Source organism: Nelusetta ayraudi, unplaced genomic scaffold (genome assembly GCF_046127955.1).
Source record: "Nelusetta ayraudi isolate G7.1 ecotype Tasmania unplaced genomic scaffold, CSIRO-AGI_Nayr_v1 ptg000031l, whole genome shotgun sequence".
Lineage (NCBI taxonomy): Eukaryota > Metazoa > Chordata > Actinopteri > Tetraodontiformes > Monacanthidae > Nelusetta > Nelusetta ayraudi.
The window spans coordinates 3,712,501-3,731,863 of record NW_027466081.1 but is presented as its reverse complement, the minus strand read 5'-3'; the positions used below and the strand labels follow the sequence as shown (position 1 = coordinate 3,731,863).

Sequence of the window (19,363 nt, the reverse complement as noted above, 5' to 3'; positions counted from 1 at the left end):
GAACTCACTATTCATTATTCCACGCCGGCAGGAGAGAACGCAGGCCGCGAATGGTCGCCGTATCTCACGTGATGGTCACTCTGTTCCGGCAGAACTGTGAAATCTAGAATGGAAGCGGAACAAAACTGCCAAGCAAGTCAAAGAGGCCCTCATGACCGTCACTTCTTCTTTCTCGGAAGTCTGCTGCAAACACTCCACAACCTGCACGCACCACAGAACAGGCATTGTCCACATCTCGATTGTATCCTTCCATTTTATTTTAGATGTGTTGAGCAAATATTTTACATATTATACACATCACAAAAGATCATAAAAATACGGCCTGCAGCATTTTGTGACACAGTGCCATGACACCCAGCACCTATATTATCGCTTTCAGGTATGTTTATGATTTATATTCTCCAAAAAATAAATCTTAAACATACAAAATTGATAGATGGAGGTGAGTGTCACGCAGCAAACAGTGGAAACAAACCAGGTTCTATTGAAAAGGGGCACAGCCAACAATTACAGCAATTCAATTTATTTAAAAAGGCGCAAATAAACCCTGATACAATTGTAAAATCTTCATCCAGCCGTTTGTGCGCAGTGATCCCCTGAGCTTGTCTTTGAACATTTGACGATGGTCTCAGTGGTCCTCCTTGAGTTTGGCCAGACCCATGAGGAGCTGGTCCCTCCTCACTCTTCTGGCTGCCAGATGCTGCTGGTCGCTGGGGATCAGTTCGCACATCTCCTGCAGGGGCGGGGGGAGAGACGAGAGAGGCTGTGAATGCTAAAGTTTTGGTGCGACTGTTGGGGGCTATAAATGTAGACCAATTTAAAAAGATGTACAAAAATGTTATGAATTTCTGAAATGTTTTGTTTTTCTTTTTTGTAATTTGCAATTGTGATACATGTTAATATTGGGATAGGACGAGATAAGCTCTGCCTTCCGCTATTCCATTTCGGATTTAAAGAAGCTTTTTTTTATTATTATTTTATTTATTTTTGTAAATTGTTTGGTCTGTATCTGAAATAAAGTTTACAAAAAAGATAAGAACTATTAGTAATTCAGCAGCTTCCTCAATTTTGTAATATTGTAGTGTTGCAGGGACATGAGATGGTCGCAAATGACATGTTATTAAGGGAAAGTCTATGTATTTATGTATGTATATAAATATGTGCATATATATAGATATGTTTATATACATAGACATATATGTGTGTGTGTATTTATGCTGAAGGAAAAACAGGATGTGGACAGACTGAGAAGCACATGCAGAGAAAGTTAAAACAATGTCACATTCATGAATTGATTAAATGTTAGCGGTTGACTGATACCAGCCAGTGTTGATTTGTTGAACACTGTTGGCATTCACTGTCGTCTGCCCTCCGCTTGTGGGTTTCCAGCCCGCCTTGATTTTGTCGGAGCAAATTAACGACGACGATCGCCTCGCTGCGGTAAACACAATGCTTAATAATGGTGTGAGAATGCACCCGGTTGCATGTCACACCCGAGGGTTGATCACAGTCTCAGGAATGTGTCCCAGTCAGTCATTCGGAAGATGCTACCGGTTTAGCGGGAAACCTGCACAACGGGGGTCCAACCTGGACAGGTTCTAGCGCTGCCTCTGGGTTTCTCCTCCAGATTACAGCCTCCCGCGGCATTTTAAAAGCCTCTGGCAGCGTTGGAGCGAGGGCCAATAGTGGCTCCGTCAGTCGCGAGGTGAGCGTGAGGAGGACTTGTTGCACATTTAGCAACCAAAAAAGCGCCCAAAACTTTACTTTTTTCTTGAATTTAAAACAAATAGAAATAGAGCATAAAAACATGCTCCATTTGCTAGTAATAGAAAACAAAAGCACAGTTGGGGATTATTCAACAACGTGCGCAGAACAAAAGTCTAAGGTGTGAAGAAGTTCTGCAAGAACTGCCATAAACTTAAATCTAAACTGTCTAAACCAATCAGAAAACTGTTTGCATCCCCATTCATTTGCCAGTTATTAAATGTGTCTGTTCCTCCGCTATCATACTCACGTTGACAATTTCCTTGGATCCATCGCCGACAAAATCTGGGATGGGCCCGAAGGACGTGAGGACCCTCTTTATGCCCTCGCCGTAGCGCTTCATGTAGTCTTCTAGACCTGCGGGGAGGGACGGGTTTATTACAGAGGAGATTGTTTATTTTCAGGTCTTTAGAAAATAAGACGTTTTTCAGAACGGAACAAATCTTGCGCACTGCAATAAAATTGTGTAAATCCTGGCAAAAACTTCTTTGTAAAGTCATTTACAGAGTAGAGTCAACATTGTCTCCATTGAGACCTTCTCTAATGCAAATAATGTTAATGATTGAATGAATTAATTGTGTCTTCTTTTAGTAAACACAATTGTTAGTATTTGTTAGTAAATACAAACAATTGCAAGTAATGTTAAGTAAAACAAAGTTCCAAATCTGAAAATCACAGTATTGTTAATGACTCGAAAGTATTATTAAGTAAGTATTATTGTAAGTATTACTTGACTGCATTTACGATCAGCTAGCTACTATGTAGCTGCTACTCCGTCTCCTCTCTTCTACATGAGCTGGCGTAACTCCAGAACGCCTTGTAGGCCAGGAGCATACAAGGAACCTTGACACTGTTCCGTCTTAAAACTTTTTTTAATGTTATTTTTATGTTTCGGTTGGAAACTCACACTAGCGCCAGTGTGAAAAGTTTCAATCAAAAACATTTTTTTTTAGCCAACTAATGCAAAAAGATCGAGCAGAAATGTCTGTGTTGTGTTGAACAAGCGCCCCTGGTTTCTTCTTTTCTGCTTTCGCGGCTCCGGCTCTCCCTGACGCTGCCGAGGTGTTGAGATTTTTCACTAATTGAGTTTAGACGGTTGAAAATACGAAAGTATGTCTTGCGACGCTACTCGCGTTCAAAGTGGGTGGGATTTCTCGTGAGCAGCGAAACGAGTCTGTCACTGATGAAGAGTCGATCAGCGACGCAGCTTCTTAACGACTCGTTTGAAGTTGTGCTTGCCGGCAAATTCCTCGGCCCCGATGCCGGGGATCACCGAGGCCTGACAGCCGCTGACGAACAGGTTGAGTTACGCACACCAGTGGCGAACCGTGAGCACTACAGCTGGGCCTTCATCTCAGCTTTCACCCCCAACAGGTGACGTCATCATGGAAAACTGTACGATGAATTCAAAGTGCTTGACGGCTATCATCCGATTCATTGACGTCGCTCTAGAAATCACCCTTTGCGATGTCACAATGGGCACCGCTAGGTAACTGATGCCAGTGCGGCGACAGCACCAGGCATTGGAGCCGCCTTGTTTTTGTCTCCTACCACGCACGTGGAAAGTCCAACAAAGCATCAGTGTGTAGCAGAAGCCTGTAAACAGAGGGCTAAGTGCGGTGTTTATGGGAGAGTTAGAGAGTTTTTGAAGGATTTGTCCTGTGAAGCTGCTCTACCGGAATCAATGACGGGTGAACAGATCAGGAAATGGGTCTGGTTCTTCATTCAAAAGCAGCCTAATAATGAGCCTGCAGTGATTCACTCTCGCAGGCGCGGAGCAACAAGATCGCGGCGCTGGTCCGCTCAGATGTTGAAACCTCCCTGCGAACAGAAGGTGTTGAATGTGTTGGAGATAAATCTAATACTCTGAATCTAGTGCGCCCTTATTAATTAATCTGGGGAAGGATTTACGGTTTGGCCTTAGCGACGGTAGTAGGTAGGAGTGTGTGTAAGTCGGGAGTAAATAAAGACGACAGCAACACGACGGATCAAACTTAACTACCTCTTCCGCTCAAACATTTTTTCTTTGCACGTTAGGCATGAAATCCAAAACGCCTATAAAAAAAATAAAAAAAAGTTTATGAAGCTGGTGAACGGTTGAAGGTCATTTGAACGTTTCCTCAGTTTGAGGCTGTCAAAAGCATTTTGTGTTGTTGCTAAATACTAAAAACTAGTTTAACTGTTTCATTGGACTGAATGGGAATTTATACAGCAGACTGCAGACTGTGCATGTGACTTAAAAGTTTCAGGGTTCAGCAAAGTGTCAACTTCATCTGGATAAGCAGCAAGTGTGTCTTCCTCATTCTTCACTAGTTCCACCAGCAATAAACAATCCTGTGAAAAACAGTTTCTTTTTCAACAGGGATAAACAATCAGAGATCTGCTGAAAGGAGCACAGTGGTTGTGGTAGACTGTACCAAAAAAATACATAATATGAGATTTAATAGTGATTCTTAACGATGTTCATCGAAAAAGCATCAAACATTCCTCAGTTTGGTGCAGAGGCAACTTAAAAAGACAAATTTATTCAATTCAAAAGTTCAAAGCAACCAGATTTATAATGTGCGACTCACACTTGAAAACACTTCCCTGCTCTGCAACTTTGCTTTTTTTTTTTAAAAAAAAGAGCACACCACCCGATGGCGCTACATTTTTCCCATCTCCGCGCTAACGGCGGCTTCAACGCTTTTCGTCAGGGCTTCAATCATGCTTAAGAGTTTAGTTTTACTAAGACCCGGCCACGTTCAACACCAGCCAGGCCCCCTCCGAGGGCGCAGAACAAACACGGGGCCACGGGGGCGGCGCTGCGTTTCAGCTGGCGGAGGAGCGAGTTTGCAGAACAAACATCTCGGAGGCTACTTCAGGACTTCGGTTGGTTTAGAGAGAGAAAAAAAAAACAACAAGAAAATAACACAAAATCATTCGGGTGGAGTGGAGAGGCTGCGTGCGCTGGAATACCACGATTTCAGGTCACGATAATAAAAACACAGAAAGAAGGCCTTCAGTTTGAACCGAGTTTAAAGGTTAACTGAAGAAGAAGAAGAAGAAGAAGAAGAAGAAGAACACCTAAACTGTGTAATATTTGGATATTTCAGCGACATCAAGTGGTTACATTTTAGACTGCAGCGTCTTTCACTCTCTCCCCTTCCTGAGCTTGCCAGTAAACTACGGTGGCCTGCGCACCCAAACTCGGATACCTCGCCCACCTTCTTCTTCGTTGGTTTACTTGAGGACGTGAGCAGTTATGAAATTGAGCTACTTATGAAACACGCTATATTGTTCTTAAATATAATATATAAATGTATATGTATATATATAAATGAGAACTGTTCTAATGGTATAATCTTTTCTGAATGTATTTATGGGCAGCATATTGAGTTTTTACCAATATAAAAATCCCAAATCAAGCCAAATATGACACATTGGACCATTAACCCTTTTTATTGTTTTGCTTTGTTGTTGTTTTTAGGTCAATGACTAGCGCGATTTAGTTCCACGTCTTGTTCTCCTCGAAATACCGACAACAATAAGTCGGCTATGTTTTATTTGGTAAAATCCTGATTTGCAACACAGTTTCCTGGGGAGGGAGAGAGAGAGAGAGAGAGAAAAGACAGCGGAGAGCCTCGGCGTATCCGTATCACCTGGTTTTGAAGGCTGCGTTTGCGAAATCTGCCAGTTTTGGGTTACTGGTGTGAGAGGCTGCATTCATGGCCACCCATCAAAAGGCTGCTTTGTTCGGCCAGGATCCACTGTGTGCGTGCGCGCAGGCGTGCCAGTGTGTGTGTGTGTGTGTGTGTGTGTGTGTGTGTGTGCGCGTGCGTGCGTGTGTGCGTGCACACACACACGCAGCATGCCAGGGGTTTGGCTGCGGCTTTCGCACTCCCCTTTGATATTCTTCGTCTCCCCGAAGTTTCACTCCGGCTCTCGGGCGTCACATGCATGCGACACTCGTCTGCTCGTCTCGAGAAAAAGACGCTCAAAAAGGCGTCGATGCGGGAGGGGGCGGGTGATGTGGCGGCTCGCTGGACCGTGACCTCATCTTTAAAAAACACGCAGCGAGAGCGACAGAGAGAGAAAGAGAGCAAACTTTACCGTCGGGCGCGTTGAGGTGCATGGTTTCCATGGGGCCTATGAAGGCGTAGCGCATTCCGAGCCCCTCTGACATCACCAGGTCGATGTCCTTGACGGAGATAACGCCATCCTGGGGGTGGGGGTGTGGGGGGGTGGTGGTGGTGAGACAGGAGGGAGAGGTGGGAGTTAGGAGGAAATTTGGATAAATTTTGCTATTCATTGAAAAAAAAAAAAAAACCTTCCTCCAGATAGAACAGTGAAGCTTTTCATATGGACCAGAACAAGTTTTGCTTCAACACTGAATATGGAACAAGCAAAGCTTAATAAGATACACTAATTAACTGGATATTGCACACATGCAAAATTGAATTTCAAATTAAAAAACATGGAAATGAATAAAAATGTAAATAAAAATTGTATGCCTATTTTTTATTTGCAGCTTTCTGATTTAAATTTCAGCAGTAACTTTTTTCCATGGGCTAATAATATTTTTTCAAACAAAATAGCAATAATTAAACCAATCAACTAATAATAACATCCTTCAATGAACGTGCAACCATTCAATCCAGCCTTGGATTTGCAAGAAAAAGTGCATAAAGGAAACATTACTTATGAGCATTCTGGGGTTTGTAGTATTAGCAGTACATGTGCTGTACAATAGCAGCGGACCAGCTCTAGCAGTCGTTTAACATTGCCTTGTGGGCCAAATAGAATTACACTGCGGCCAACTTTGGCCCGCGGGCCAGGGTTTGACACCCGTGTCTTAAGCGTTGACTTTCTGAAACGCGGATGGCGGCGGGACATAAAGGAGGGATTTTACTGTCTCCTGGGCCGGAATGACGTTAAAACAATGATGGTGATGGAGATTACAGCACCTTTAACTCTGAAGTTTGAGATTTAAAAAAAAAAAAAAAAAAAGGCAGGTTCCCATTTGGCTGAAGGTGCAGCAAAGGTCATCATTCCATTGCGATTCACCGTCTTTTCAAGTCTTTTCAATCAGGGCTTTGGGATTTTGTGGACGGCCGAGAAGAGCAGAGAAAGGATGTAAAAAGACAAAGGTCGCCGCCGGCCAACGGGCGGGGAAATCAAAACTCGATACAGTGCGACCTGGTGGAGGTGGGACAGGGTCGCCTTTGTCCGGCGGGAGGCCCGTTACCCGAGCAAAGCATTACGGGGACGGGGGCGGCGGTCCCGCGACCGCAACAATAATCGCTGCTACTTTCTCAGCCGCTCCGTTTCCCGGCGCTGGACCCGACCCAGGGCCTGTTTTCTGTTTGCTTTAGTGAGGCGAGGAAGGGTCGGCGTTACGCAAGGCTGGGAGCACAAAGAGACGACGCAACCTGCGGTCGGGCTGCGGCGGTTCGATCTGCTCGGGACGGCTGGGCACAATAATTGCCTGTAGTCGGCTGCAAGGCCGTATGACGGAAAGATCAGGACCTAGGACTTGATTTCGCGGCGGGTCATGTGGTCACGTGTGGACTCTTGCCCTCCCAAAAACGGACCAGCACATTCATGGACAGCATCTACTGGATACCATTTACTTTTATATATCCACAGCCGTATTGGTGCTGATCTACTGGGATTTCCACGACATCACAACCCTCTCCAGTCGCTTCAGCCCAGTTCTAAATCTGTCTGTGGGCGGCACAATTTGCCAAGGCGTGCCTCAGGTGTGCGCCTCGGGTGCGTGACACCAGTTGCGTCGCTCTCCTCGGTCAACTTTCATAAATTACAAGTTGTGTAATAATAATTACGGCGTGCGTCACTGTATTGTGAGTTGGTGTGCTGTTGACTTGGTGAACGTGCAAGAGGTCACGGGGGTTTGTTTTCTGAGATGGTGACTGAGACATTGTCACCGAGTGGAACAGATAAATAATAAAGGTGCATTGTGAGTCAATCATCGATCCTTGACACTGTTCCGTCTTAAAAAAAAATTTTATGTTATTTTTATGTTTCGGTTGGAAACTCACACAATGCGCCAGTGTGAAAAGTTTCAATCAAAAACATTTTTTTTAGCCAACTAATGCAAAAAGATTGAGCAGAAATGTCTGTGTTGTGTTGAACAAGCGCCCCTGGTTTCTTCTTCTCTGCTTTTTTTTTTCCATTTAACTGGGGAGTGTCGTGTTGCCAGCCGGCTGGCTGAGGTTGTTCTGAGTTTAAAGCCAGAGTTCTGCCTTGAAGCCAGGATTAGAACAGATATAAACTCTCAATTCAACATCAGCGATTCACCTTTTTCATTATTATTATAATTTTTCTAAACGTTCGGTAACATTTACAAATGAAGTCTAACATTTGTTTGTAGTTTTATGTGAAGTTTTTAAGTCAATGAGTGAAATAAAAAAAAAACAAAACTGAACGATATTAAATTTTGTATCTATAATTGTTGGGGCAACGTCGAGGCTTCGAGAAGCAGAATGGTTGCTGGGTTTGTCTGATAGTCCGCGGCAAACTTTTTTTGTGCTTTAGTTTTCACTTCCAGTTTTATCATCCTGCCATCCCTTGGCTTTTGATTTCATTAGCGCCTGTTCGTGAGCCGCTCTGGGCCGACGCTTGAAGGGGAGCTCCGGCCACCGCCGCGAATTAAAAACTTCACGTCGCAGTGGCAGTTTTGTCGGCTGGGACCGAAGGGTGGCCCTGCAGGTTATTTCTTCCCGCGCACCATAAGGAATGTCGTGTACGCACGAGTCGGCGCTTTGGCGGCGCCGCGCGACGTCGTGAGTGGCCAATCGCAGCAGGGTTTCTCGGTGTTTGGTTGGAAATCACGGCCAAATTAACGTGGAGCCAAATTGAATATAACCAGCTTCTTGTTTCCCCACCGCACACTTTGATAGTGATGTAGTGAAGATTTGCACAAGAAGGAATGCTAGCTTGTGGGATTCAGTGCGAGCTAACACGTGTACCATGACTTGCGATCAATTTAGTAAATAAAACAGAGCTGATTTTTTTTTTCTACTTTTATCCTAAAAGATTTCATTCTATTTAGATCCAGTAGCTACCGCGACATATTGTAGTGCTCTGTGGCCCAGAGAATAAGCAGAGGAGGGAGAGAAACATTCTCCAAAGCCAGTGAGACGTTAGCCTGCCGTGCCGCTCTAAGTTACGGGCTGAGCAGACAAGGACTCGTGGCTTGTGGACAGGCCCACTCGGCTCATCAGCGAAGCGAATGGTTTCACTCAGAACAAACAACAAATCCGAGGAGACCTTTTCTCCACTGAGTCGGTCACAAGCCCAGAGTCTTAATCTGTGAAGTGTTTATTGTAGAACAATTCAAAGGGAGGATTTGAAGCTGGCTAGCCAACACGTGACTAGCAGCGGCTCAACCCTGCTGAGACTGAGCGTCTTTTGTTTGGATTGAGCAATCGTCCAATGAGGAGGAAACGATGGAGGAAATGCATACAGAACAAATTGGCCCCGTAAAGTGAAAGGCAAGTTTCATTTCTTGAAACTGGAATTGAAGTAAATTTTTTGTTTTTTTGTTTTTTTTTATCATTGATGACTGACATAGATTATGTGTGCTTTGTAAATCTGGATTTATCGCAAATCTGTTTTCGTGTGTATCAGGCAAGAGAAAGCGGAAACGGTAGATTGAATGATGGTTATCATGGTGACTTCATACACCGGTGGAGCAGACGTGCAAAAGATGTGACTTGAAAATCGTCAAACAGGTCGTGACCACGCTTGTGACATCTCGGAATGGATGCCGAAAGTGAAGCCGAAGAGGCTCTTGTTGTCATAGTGACGAGCAGGAAGTGGAGGCCTGGGAATGTGAGCACAACCTTTTCCTGCTGTCAAGTTTCCTCATTAAAATCAACAATAGAACAGCATTAAAATCACCACATGTAGTGTGTAGTGTCTTTTTCTATATTTCTGTATCTTTTACATTTTTTTTTAATTCAGAGCTGCGTTTTTTTCCAGTTTGACACATCACGGCAGCTAATTGTCAAGAGAAGGAACAACGGCGCCATCTAATCCTCGATACAAATGTTAGCGTGAATCCATTACACCAACATTTGGCGTCGGGGTGTTCATACGAACCCATTATCTCATTGCATCTCTGGGTGTGTTTGGGATTACAGTTGGTGGGACCGTCTGCTTTCTTTTGCTTCTCTGCTGCTTTAGGTCAATGGAGCAGGCGGCTACACCTGATAAGTGGGTGTGGCCTCGGGATGAGGGGATCTGGAGGAGCTTTCCGTCTGCTGACGCTCAGGTCCGATGCTTTAAGCTCACCGTTGTGTCTGCGAGTTCTTTCAAAATCACGGATGTTTTGTTTCCACCCGAGACTCCAGAAGTCTTGCACGACGGGGACAAAGACCTGATAGTCTCAGGGGGCGGGGCCAACGCCCGGCTGCGGGTGTGGTCTCTAACCTGGGAGCTGCGTCGGTGAGGTATCGGTGCCCTTTGCGACATCACAAACAGATTTCTCCTATGCGTTTTACCACACATTTTAAGTGCAGACAACAAAAAGGACATTTTTGGACTTTAGTGACATTATTAAAAGGCGCAGACTGTTGCCGGACCCCTCGGTAAAGTAGATCCTACAGAGCTGCTCAGGCAGGCTGTCAATAGACTGCGACATGTGCTGGACTCAGGCAGTCGGAGCTCTGACGGTTCTGAGCTGTTGTCTTGTCACTTCCTGTTTTACTTCCTGTCCTCGTTTTCCCACCTTTCCACCTGCATTTGTATAAAATAGCCCATGTCTCCCTTTGTCTGCGTCAGGCCGTCTTCTCTTTGTGGTGCCGTTCAAGGTTTATCCCGGTCAGGACACTAGTGGACAGTGTTTGGGTTTTTTTACGAGTTCCGAGCCTCCTTTGTTTTCGCTCCATGTCAAAATGTTGTGTTTTAAAAGTCTATGGTCATATAAATTCAGTCAGACCCTCTGAAAGCCTTAAAGGAAACTTTTTAAGGGGTCCAAAAAAATGTTAATAATAATTAATGACAATAAATGAATAATAAATCAGTATATCATTGTCACTATTGGTCACTAAAATGTCCTGACTTTTTTCACACTGCATGAACTTGCTTAAAATCCCCTTTTTTGATTTCTATGTCCACACATTAACCTTGTGTTTTTTTTTTTAAATGTTTGACTCTCCATGTTATCTACACTGCGACTGTGTATCCAGCCCCCTGAGTCTGCACGGGCAGACAGTTTTATCGCAGGAGCTGCAGGCGGCGCTGACCTCGACCAGCCTCCAGGACTCGGCGATGATGGCCATCTGCACCCTGTTCAGGGCGAAGCCGTCGATCTCTCTCTTCAGACGGACGGGCACCTGGCCAACCTGCAGTGAGAGAGAGCAATCACGCGTGCAAACAGTTCCTGATAGCGACTATTGTGACTGCGTATCTTTTCCCCTCGTAAATAATGAAGACAAAATGCCAAGTATCGTGCACGGGGGATTTGAGCTGCTTTGCTTCCTTCTGGGAAGCCGGATTTTTTTTAATTTCCTTGAAAGAGTCTATTGAGTGAGAAATTATCTTTCAACGAGACGTCCTTCTTTGTCGTATAACTGACATTTACATTCCTGAGGTTAAACCGGATTTGGGATTAAATTGACAAATTGGACAACTAAAACCAGATTTTAATGCAACCAATCCCAGCGTGCATTGCAAACGTAAACAGCGTGCATTACTAACGTAAACAGTTTGCATTGCGTCATTTTGATTTCACTTTCACACTCCGAGATACGATCTACTTTTTTCATGTTTTTATTCGTACCTTGGTCATGAGTTGATGAGTGGTTTCCACCACAGCGGCGGCAGTCTCTGGGTGAGGTACCAGCTCCACCAGTTTGACATAGTAGGGGGGGTTCACCTGTAAGGCAAGGGGGGGGGGGGGCAAGAGTTTTTCATGCAAGACTACAGTTTCAGTCACTTTATTTTATGTATGTTTGTGAAAAGCAGCGAACCTCCAAATGGTGAAACTCATTCATTCATTCATTCATCTTCTATACCCGCTTATTCCTATTCAGGGTCACGGGGGTCTGCTGGAGCCTATCCCAGCTGTCTTAGGGCGAAGGGCAGGGTGACACCCTGGACAAGTCGGCAGTTCATCGCAGGGCCACATAGACACAGACAACCATTCGCACTCACATGCACACCTACGGACAATTTAGAGTGTTCAATTGACCTCACATGCATGTTTTTGGAGTGTGGGAGGAAGCCGGAGAACCCGGAGAGAACCCACGCAGACACGGGGAGAACATGCAAACTCCACACAGAAAGGTCCCAGGCCCAGGCCCCGGAATCGAACCCACGACCTTCTTGCTGTGAGGCGGCAGCGCTAACCACTGCGCCGCCGTGTCGCCCATGGTGAAACTCAATACATGTAAATTCCAGAACACTACGCACTGCACGCTTCACACCTTTGCTAGATGCACTGGCATTATTCCATATTGAGATGTGTAACCAGCACAATGACCATAACAATCAATAGCAATGTGCTCAAGCTGGTTGCACTGCTTCCCACTTCCTGCCCACTGTTGGATTCAGGCCTTGTCGCTGCCGGGCATGTCGTTACGCCTTCCGTTGCATCTATGGCACAATTCCATATCAACGCACGTGTGCGCGAATAGTTGGAAGCCACGCGCTGAGCTCTGGGAGTCTCCACCAATCAGCTGCAGCGTTCAGCCTCATGCGATTGCACCGCTGGTTCTCTTTACTGCCACTCCAGTCCGCACTCGCATTACCAACGGAACAAAATGAACAGTGGTCCCGGTGAGTAGAAGGCGATAAACATGAAGAAAAAGACTTTATTCATCGCGCACCTTTGTATTGGCGATAAATGTCTTTTGACACTGGCGCTGTGTGAGAGTTAATGGAACTTGTCACTTGAACTACAGGCACGTGCGCTTCGTGTTCGGGTGCAACGTTGCAGAAATTTGATAAAATGACAGCACAAAAAATTCATGTCATCCTGAATTGTCAATTAGTTCATTATGTAACTTTGTTTTTTTTGTTGTTGTTGTTGTTGTTGTTTTTTTTTTCAATGACTAGAGCAGTGCTGTTCTGAAGTTTGCTCGCTGAAACTGGGAGTATTTTCAAGCTTTTCCTGTCTTTCCTTCCTCTGAATCTAACAAACTGAGCAGAACAGCATGGACGGACACCTTAAAGATTAAACTTATATTACACATGCATCACTGGCCGAGACGTCACGGGGAATAAAGCGTCTCCTCCAGGCTGAGAGCCACTGGCTGCCTTCCAAACACGCCTGTCGCTGCAAATGTTTTCTCTCAGCGCCCCCTGGTGGTCCTACTACTGCTACTACTACTGCTGGTATTTATTTATTTTTTCTGCTCAGTGACTTATCGACCTGTCTTTGAATGGTGTCAAATATTGACTGAAAGCTGACTTGGTTTATCCTGCAAACACACTTTTCCTCTTTCAAAGCCATGATGTCCGGATATGAACACGTCTGACAGATTTTAGGGATTAACGGGTGTAATAGTTTTGTTCTTTAAAAAACTTTTCTTTCATCTATGTGGACTTTCAATTAGATTACACAGCGGCAAGTCTATCGAGAGCACTAGCTAGGATTTCAAGACACTTCCTTAAACCGACATCTTCCCCTTCTATCACACATTACCATTACATACAGCATATCTTGTTGTGCATTTGAAAGAAAACATCAATGTTCTAAACGCCTCCAAATCAGACACAAGTTATGAACTCTCATACCCTCAATAATTCCTTTTTATGAAGAAGGGAATAATCTCATGAAAACAGCCTCAACCTCACAAAATTCAAAGGCCTGTCCGTTCGAAACCTGACCGCAAAAACCTGCCGAACGGGAGCAATCCAGGGTGTTTGTTTACTTCCTCCATCTCTCTACCAGTACAGCTGCCTCAGACAGGCGCTGCATCAGACTTCAGGCCACAGACTGAAATAGCCGAGACTTCTTTGACAACACGAGAGGGTCGTTTGTCATGACTTCACCGCCCCACCCGGTGGCGCACTCACCGGGTGAGAGACGAGGCACCGGCTCCTGTTCTGCAGGCCCGAGAAGACGGCGCTCGGCACCAGGCACGAGGTGGAGCTGCTCAGAATCACGTCCGTCCCCGCAAGCTTCTCGATTTCCTGGAAGACGCTCTGCTTGACTTCCAGGTTCTCAAAGACACATTCCTGGAAAAGAAAAAGAAAAAGAAAACAACAAATTGGCACAAAACTGTAGCGTGGCTGCTGTTTGGATAAAAAAAAAGTTTTTTTTTGTCAGATTTTGTACAAACAGAGGGCTGAATAGACCGCTCAATTCAACTCAGGGGTGAAAAGAGGGAAAGACGGAAAATTATACCAAATGGTTAAAAAAATAACTTTTAAATTAAATTGATTAAACAAAAACACTTCTATTACACCTTACACTGCATGATTGTGCTGCAATTGCTGATAATTGTTGTATCGTTAATGTGCAATTAGCCGTAAGTTCAACAGGAAAATGTTGAGAAAATCTTTTTTATTATAATATATTTATTATGGGTTGTATGTTTAATTAATGGGCGACACGGTGGCGCAGTGGTGAGTGCTGCCGCCTCACAGCAAGAAGGTCGTGGGTTCGATTCCGGGGCCCGGGCCTGGGACCTTTCTGTGTGGAGTTTGCATGTTCTCCCTGTGTCTGCGTGGGTTCTCTCCGGGTTCTCCGCCTTCCTCCCACACTCCAAAAACATGCATGTGAGGTCAATTGAACACTCTAAATTGTCCGTAGGTGTGCATGTGTGTGAATGGTTGTTTGTTTCTATGTGGCCCTGCGATGAACTGGCGACTTGGGTGACACCCCTGCCCTTCGCCCTAAGACAGCTGGGAGAGGCTCTAGCAGACCCCCGTGACCCTGAATAGGAATAAGCGGGTATAGAAGATGAATGATGAATGTTTAATTAATCATGTGAGGTTGGTCCAGTGGAGTCCAGAGTGGCCCAGAAAAAATACCTTTTATTTATTATGATATTATATATTATTTTTACCCCGTTTCCTGTCTGGTGCTCAAAATGTATTTTAAATGCCTGACAGATTTGTTCCATAAAGGCCAAGTTAGTGAAACCAGAGGGGGCGGAAGAGAGAGAGAGAGAGAGAGAGAGAAAAAAAAAGGGAGAGAGAGGAGTAATAAAATGGTGGATGATGGATTAAACTCAGTGTGCACATTCCAAGACACACTGTGTGTACCACACTCCTTCATGTACGTATACATGCGTGCTTGTGAATAGAGGTGGATGAGTCACGCAAAAAGGAGCAGTTGTCAGGAATGTCAGACTGAAATAACTGGCAGAGTGTGATGCACCTGATAACTGGATCTTCTGCTCATTGACAAAAGACTTAGGGAGGTGTCAGTATCCCACATAGCAACATGTAACTCCTTATTACATGTTGCGTGTGTTTTGTTTCATATGTCATAAACCCATTTTGACCTCGACCCGACAAACTACCCTTTGTCCCCGATCTCGACGCGACAAAGGAGGGGTTGAGATGACACGCAACGGTTTCAACGACAGCCGCACCTTTGGCAGCGCACAGTGAGCGCAAGCAGGACAAACGGTCACTGGTGGGATCAGGTCACAGAAATCACAGAGAGGTGCCGGGGAACGGGGGAGCGGCGGCGCGTCACCTGGACAAAGAAGGCTCCCTCCAGCGCCTCGGCCAGGTCGTCGTGACTGCTGAGCAGGGCGAGCTGCTGCGCGGAGCTCAGTTGCCCTCTCAGCATTCCGGCTTCCTCCAGCTCCTTCAGCTGCTTCCTGGGGCAGAGCAGGCCAGAGGAAGTCAGAACTCTTCTCGCCACTTCCTCCCAGAGACATTTCACGTTCTACGGTCCTAGTTCTGTATGCACAGCTCAGTTGACCCCCAGACAACCCCGTTTTAAAGCCAAGATAAAGATGCGCTGCCGTGAGGCCGGATACTTAATTGATGGGTTTCGTCAGCAGGAAAGAAACATGCAGTTTGTTGCTAAGCGGGATAATGCAATAAAAACATGAATTACGGAGGCACTGTGGCTCTGATGTTCCTCCACCTGATTCCCAGTCCCACACACTGCGTCAGTTCTCTCAGTATCGTCTCAGGCAGATTGTGAAATCTCTGCTAATGCGGCAAAAATTTAATTTCCCCTGACAAACTTTAGTTTACAAAACTCCTCTGTCATCCACCGCTAATGTTTAACTCTTCACATGTGTGCGTCCATGCGTGCCCGGAATGAGACTAAAAGTCAGCAGCGTGCAGGTGATACATGGCGGGGGGGAAAAAAAACAACTGCTTTTTGACAGAAAAGAGGACCCAATGCGTGGCAGCATGGGGTCGAGCCCGTAAACGGGAGCGAGGGTGAATTTGCATGGTACACATTTCCATAACTCCTCAGGCACCTGGGAGCGCATTGCAAGTGCTGTGATCGCACGCGCGAACGTGGCGCTTGACGGGAGGCTCACTTGATCTCTGCGATGGCGCTGGAAGCCTGTCCGGGTTGGTTGTCGTAGATCTTCACATTGTAGCCTCCACTTAGGAACACCTGAGCCCAGGAGCGGCCGATGAGCCCGCTGGGAACACACACACACACACACACACGCACACAATTACTGATCTGGTCTGACTAATCAAGTTCCATCTCATAATTTGTTGTGAACATCCATTTTGAGCAGATTAAAGACGGCAAAGAATCAGAGATCTGGTAGATTTCAATAAAAATGCGTTACTTTGAAAATGAACAAGTGCCACAGTCGATGTTCTCTGCCAGTAATCTGTCTCTCTAGTGAGCTCCTCAGGATTAGTACAATTCAAAATCACCCCTGTGTGATGTCAAAAAAGGGCATCACATTGTAATGAGCGCCAACCATCCATGAAGTTCTCTCATTAACAATCTACGTTCATCTACGTTCATCTACGCGTCTAAGACCACCTTGTTCTTGTTTACATGGTTAACACGGTGCCTTTAAAAATAAAAAAAAAGATACATGATTAAAAAGCAAAATTAATTATTTAAATACAACTTGCTAAAATGAAAGGCTGTTGAATGACTTGCACCTAAAGGTTTTATTTTATCATTAACAAGGAAATCATGCCAGGTTACCGACTGTGTCACTGTGAGATCTGATGCTTTTTATGATTGTTTTTCAAATTTAAAGGCATCATTTTGACTCCTAACACTCACATCGTGTTGCTGATGAGTGTTATGACATGCTAATAAATGAAAACTTACACTCAATAATCAGAGCATTCCCCAGTCATAGATTAGTGATAGCCAGTAGTGAGCAAAGGCGTTGGGCAACACCTCTGTGGAGATGTAGTTTTTATAGGCTATGTTTATTTGTGAGTACTTACTGAAAGTAAATCTCTGATCTTATTTATTTCTTTTCCTTTGTCACGAGTCGTGTGTATTTATACAAGGTCATGTTACGAGTGCACAGTTGTGCTGAAAGTGCAGAACGATAGCTCTCTCTCTCTTTCTCTCTCTCTCCGAATGTGCGTGTATGTGCATGCGTGCGTGTGCGTGTGTGTGTGTGTGTGTGCGTTTAATGGATGTTAAACAAACCAAGAAGAGCCCTGAACTCTGTGTTAGAAGCGGGGGAACCTGAGAGTTTCCTGGTTTAGAACTGCTAACCTTGGATGGTTGAAATCAGCCGTGGGTTATTACATTTGCGCTGCCATAAGCAAACATTAATTAATGTAAATGCTGACATTTAGCGCGGCAACTGACAGCAAAAGAAAGAGGACTATGTACCTTGTGGCTGCAGAGTTTTTACACCCACACCAGAGTGAGTACGACTTAAGTCGGTATTACATTATCATCTAAGTTCATGCTGCCTAGTTGCACATTACAGCTTAGAACCTGTAGACTGGCACTAAAGCCAAAGATTGTTTGTGGTGTTGCCCGGTGGTTAAATCAGCCAGCGAGCAGGTAGGTTTTCTTCAGTGACTCAGTTAACATGGTGACTGACAAGGAATTACAAGACTTTTAACATTCCGTAAAATGGGCAAAAAAGTGTCCTGTCATCATTATCAGAAGAGGACACAGGGGCAATGAGGCAACACAAGTTTCACAAGTCAGCATTACCAGAGGGAAACTAGTATGAGGTGAGGCTCTGAATAAACTTGCTGTCATCAAGTGACAAACTGCTGTGTGTGGCTGCTTAGTCTTTTGAATCAACATCGGTTGCGTGTCTGTAACCCGCTTTACGGTAAACAGAGAGTTCTTCTCCGTCGAGGGACCATTGACTGGTTTGGAACCAGTTTGTCCCGCCTGGCCACTAAAATTAGGAAATGACCGCACAGTGGTATCACTTCTTCACTGGGACAGAAAGAACGAATCGTTGTGTAATATGTAAGAATTTCTGATAAAAAACAAAAACAAAAAAAACAACGTGAAGTGCGTCCCGTATCAGTTCATTACGGACAATCGCGTATTTTTTAACGGGGGGGTTGCCAACCCTTTCTAGACCACAGACGGAAATCAAATGAGGTTTTGTGTCTCGGAAGAGATTTTATTTTTCCCGGGACAGGTGGTGAAAAAAAGAGAACAATTCTGGGGAAAAACGGGACGGGTGGCACCTCTAGTAGTCACACCAAAAAAAAAGTTAAAACGATTCTATAGTTGGAGCAGATACACAAATAGACTGGGTTTTATCAATTTCAATTTCTTTTCAATGTCAGCAAGTAAATAGTGTCTAAAAACCGATGTTACCGCAAAGATACACATATAAGCATACTTTTCACAAGTCTGATAGCAAATATGCCATGCTTTCACTGTTGCAAAACCTGCACACCTCCGTGCACGCACTACGGGAAAAACCTCACCTGCCGATTATAGTGATGGTGGTCATCTCTGGAGGAGCCTGGCTGGTCGTGGAGCTTCCTACGATTACCGGTGTCTGACAAATTGCGTCTGTTTACCTGTTAACCTCTGCGATTTTCCCTGTTCACTCTGAGGCCCCTCCCCTCTGGAGTCACGTTGGGCTTTACGGTAACTTGGAAGGACCAAAGAAGCTAAACCCGCAGTGCCCAACCCAGTCGCTGCCTTACGCATTTGCTGCTAAAAGTTCCAAAATTAATTAAATAAAATAAATTCGTTATTAAATAATTAAGGCCATTAACGGGGCCATATTAAACCTAAAGGAGGCGGCGTCGGCCCTCTTTTATGGTATGTGTGAATGTGTTTGACTGGCGAGCATAACGGAACTAAAAATAAAATAAAAATAAAACCTGTAGGTGGCGGTACAGCGAGGCTTTGAGACAGAAGCTGGTTGTCTGCTGAAGCCCGCAGAAGAAGAACAAGGAGAGGCAGAATCGTTCTTTACCTGTTTCTCCACAGATTGTCGCTTGTGTTTTTTGTTTGTTTGTTTGTTTTCTTTTTGTTTGTCAAGCCATCTCGCCGAAGGGAAGAAAGATGGAAAATGTGCATTTGGCCGTGGAAGATGACGACCTTTATTCGGGGTACAACGACTACAACCCCACGTTCGACTCCGAGGTGAGCTACGAGCTCTTTAGCTCAAACCTGTTGTCGCCGTCCAGATCAGTTGCTATGGCGATGGGTGACGCGTAGTTCCAAAAAAAGGGGGACAAAACA

The 19,363-nt window shown here is 44.9% G+C and overlaps 2 protein-coding genes and 1 long non-coding RNA gene across 6 annotated transcripts in view; 1 reads left to right on the top strand and 2 right to left on the bottom strand.

Annotated features, from left to right (window-relative positions):
• Window positions 1-235: 235 nt before the first annotated feature.
• Window positions 236-18,731, bottom strand: cryl1 (crystallin, lambda 1). The gene is made up of 9 exons (XM_076030915.1): window positions 18,595-18,731; window positions 16,233-16,340; window positions 15,425-15,551; window positions 13,792-13,953; window positions 11,552-11,647; window positions 11,016-11,114; window positions 5,857-5,965; window positions 2,015-2,121; window positions 236-733 (listed from the first exon to the last, which is right to left on the bottom strand). The coding sequence occupies exons 1-9, from the start codon at window positions 18,618-18,620 to the stop codon at window positions 629-631; spliced, it is 939 nt and encodes a 312-aa protein (XP_075887030.1). The 5' UTR covers window positions 18,621-18,731; the 3' UTR covers window positions 236-628.
• On the bottom strand, window positions 11,758-12,461 carry LOC142891291 (uncharacterized). The gene is made up of 2 exons (XR_012927254.1): window positions 11,963-12,461; window positions 11,758-11,839 (listed from the first exon to the last, which is right to left on the bottom strand). It is a non-coding gene; the product is annotated as an uncharacterized LOC142891291 (long non-coding RNA).
• A 252-nt stretch (window positions 18,732-18,983) lies between the features above and the next one.
• ift88 (intraflagellar transport 88 homolog) overlaps window positions 18,984-19,363 on the top strand; it is a 19,670-nt gene continuing 19,290 nt past the window's right edge. For all 4 annotated transcript variants that reach the window (XR_012927267.1, XM_076030912.1, XM_076030911.1 and 1 more), the window contains exon 1: window positions 18,984-19,264. Coding sequence is in view for 3 of the 4 variants with exons in the window: in XM_076030912.1 (XP_075887027.1) it covers window positions 19,184-19,264 (81 nt within the window). In the remaining variant the exon portion in view is untranslated. The remainder of the gene's footprint in view (window positions 19,265-19,363) is intronic.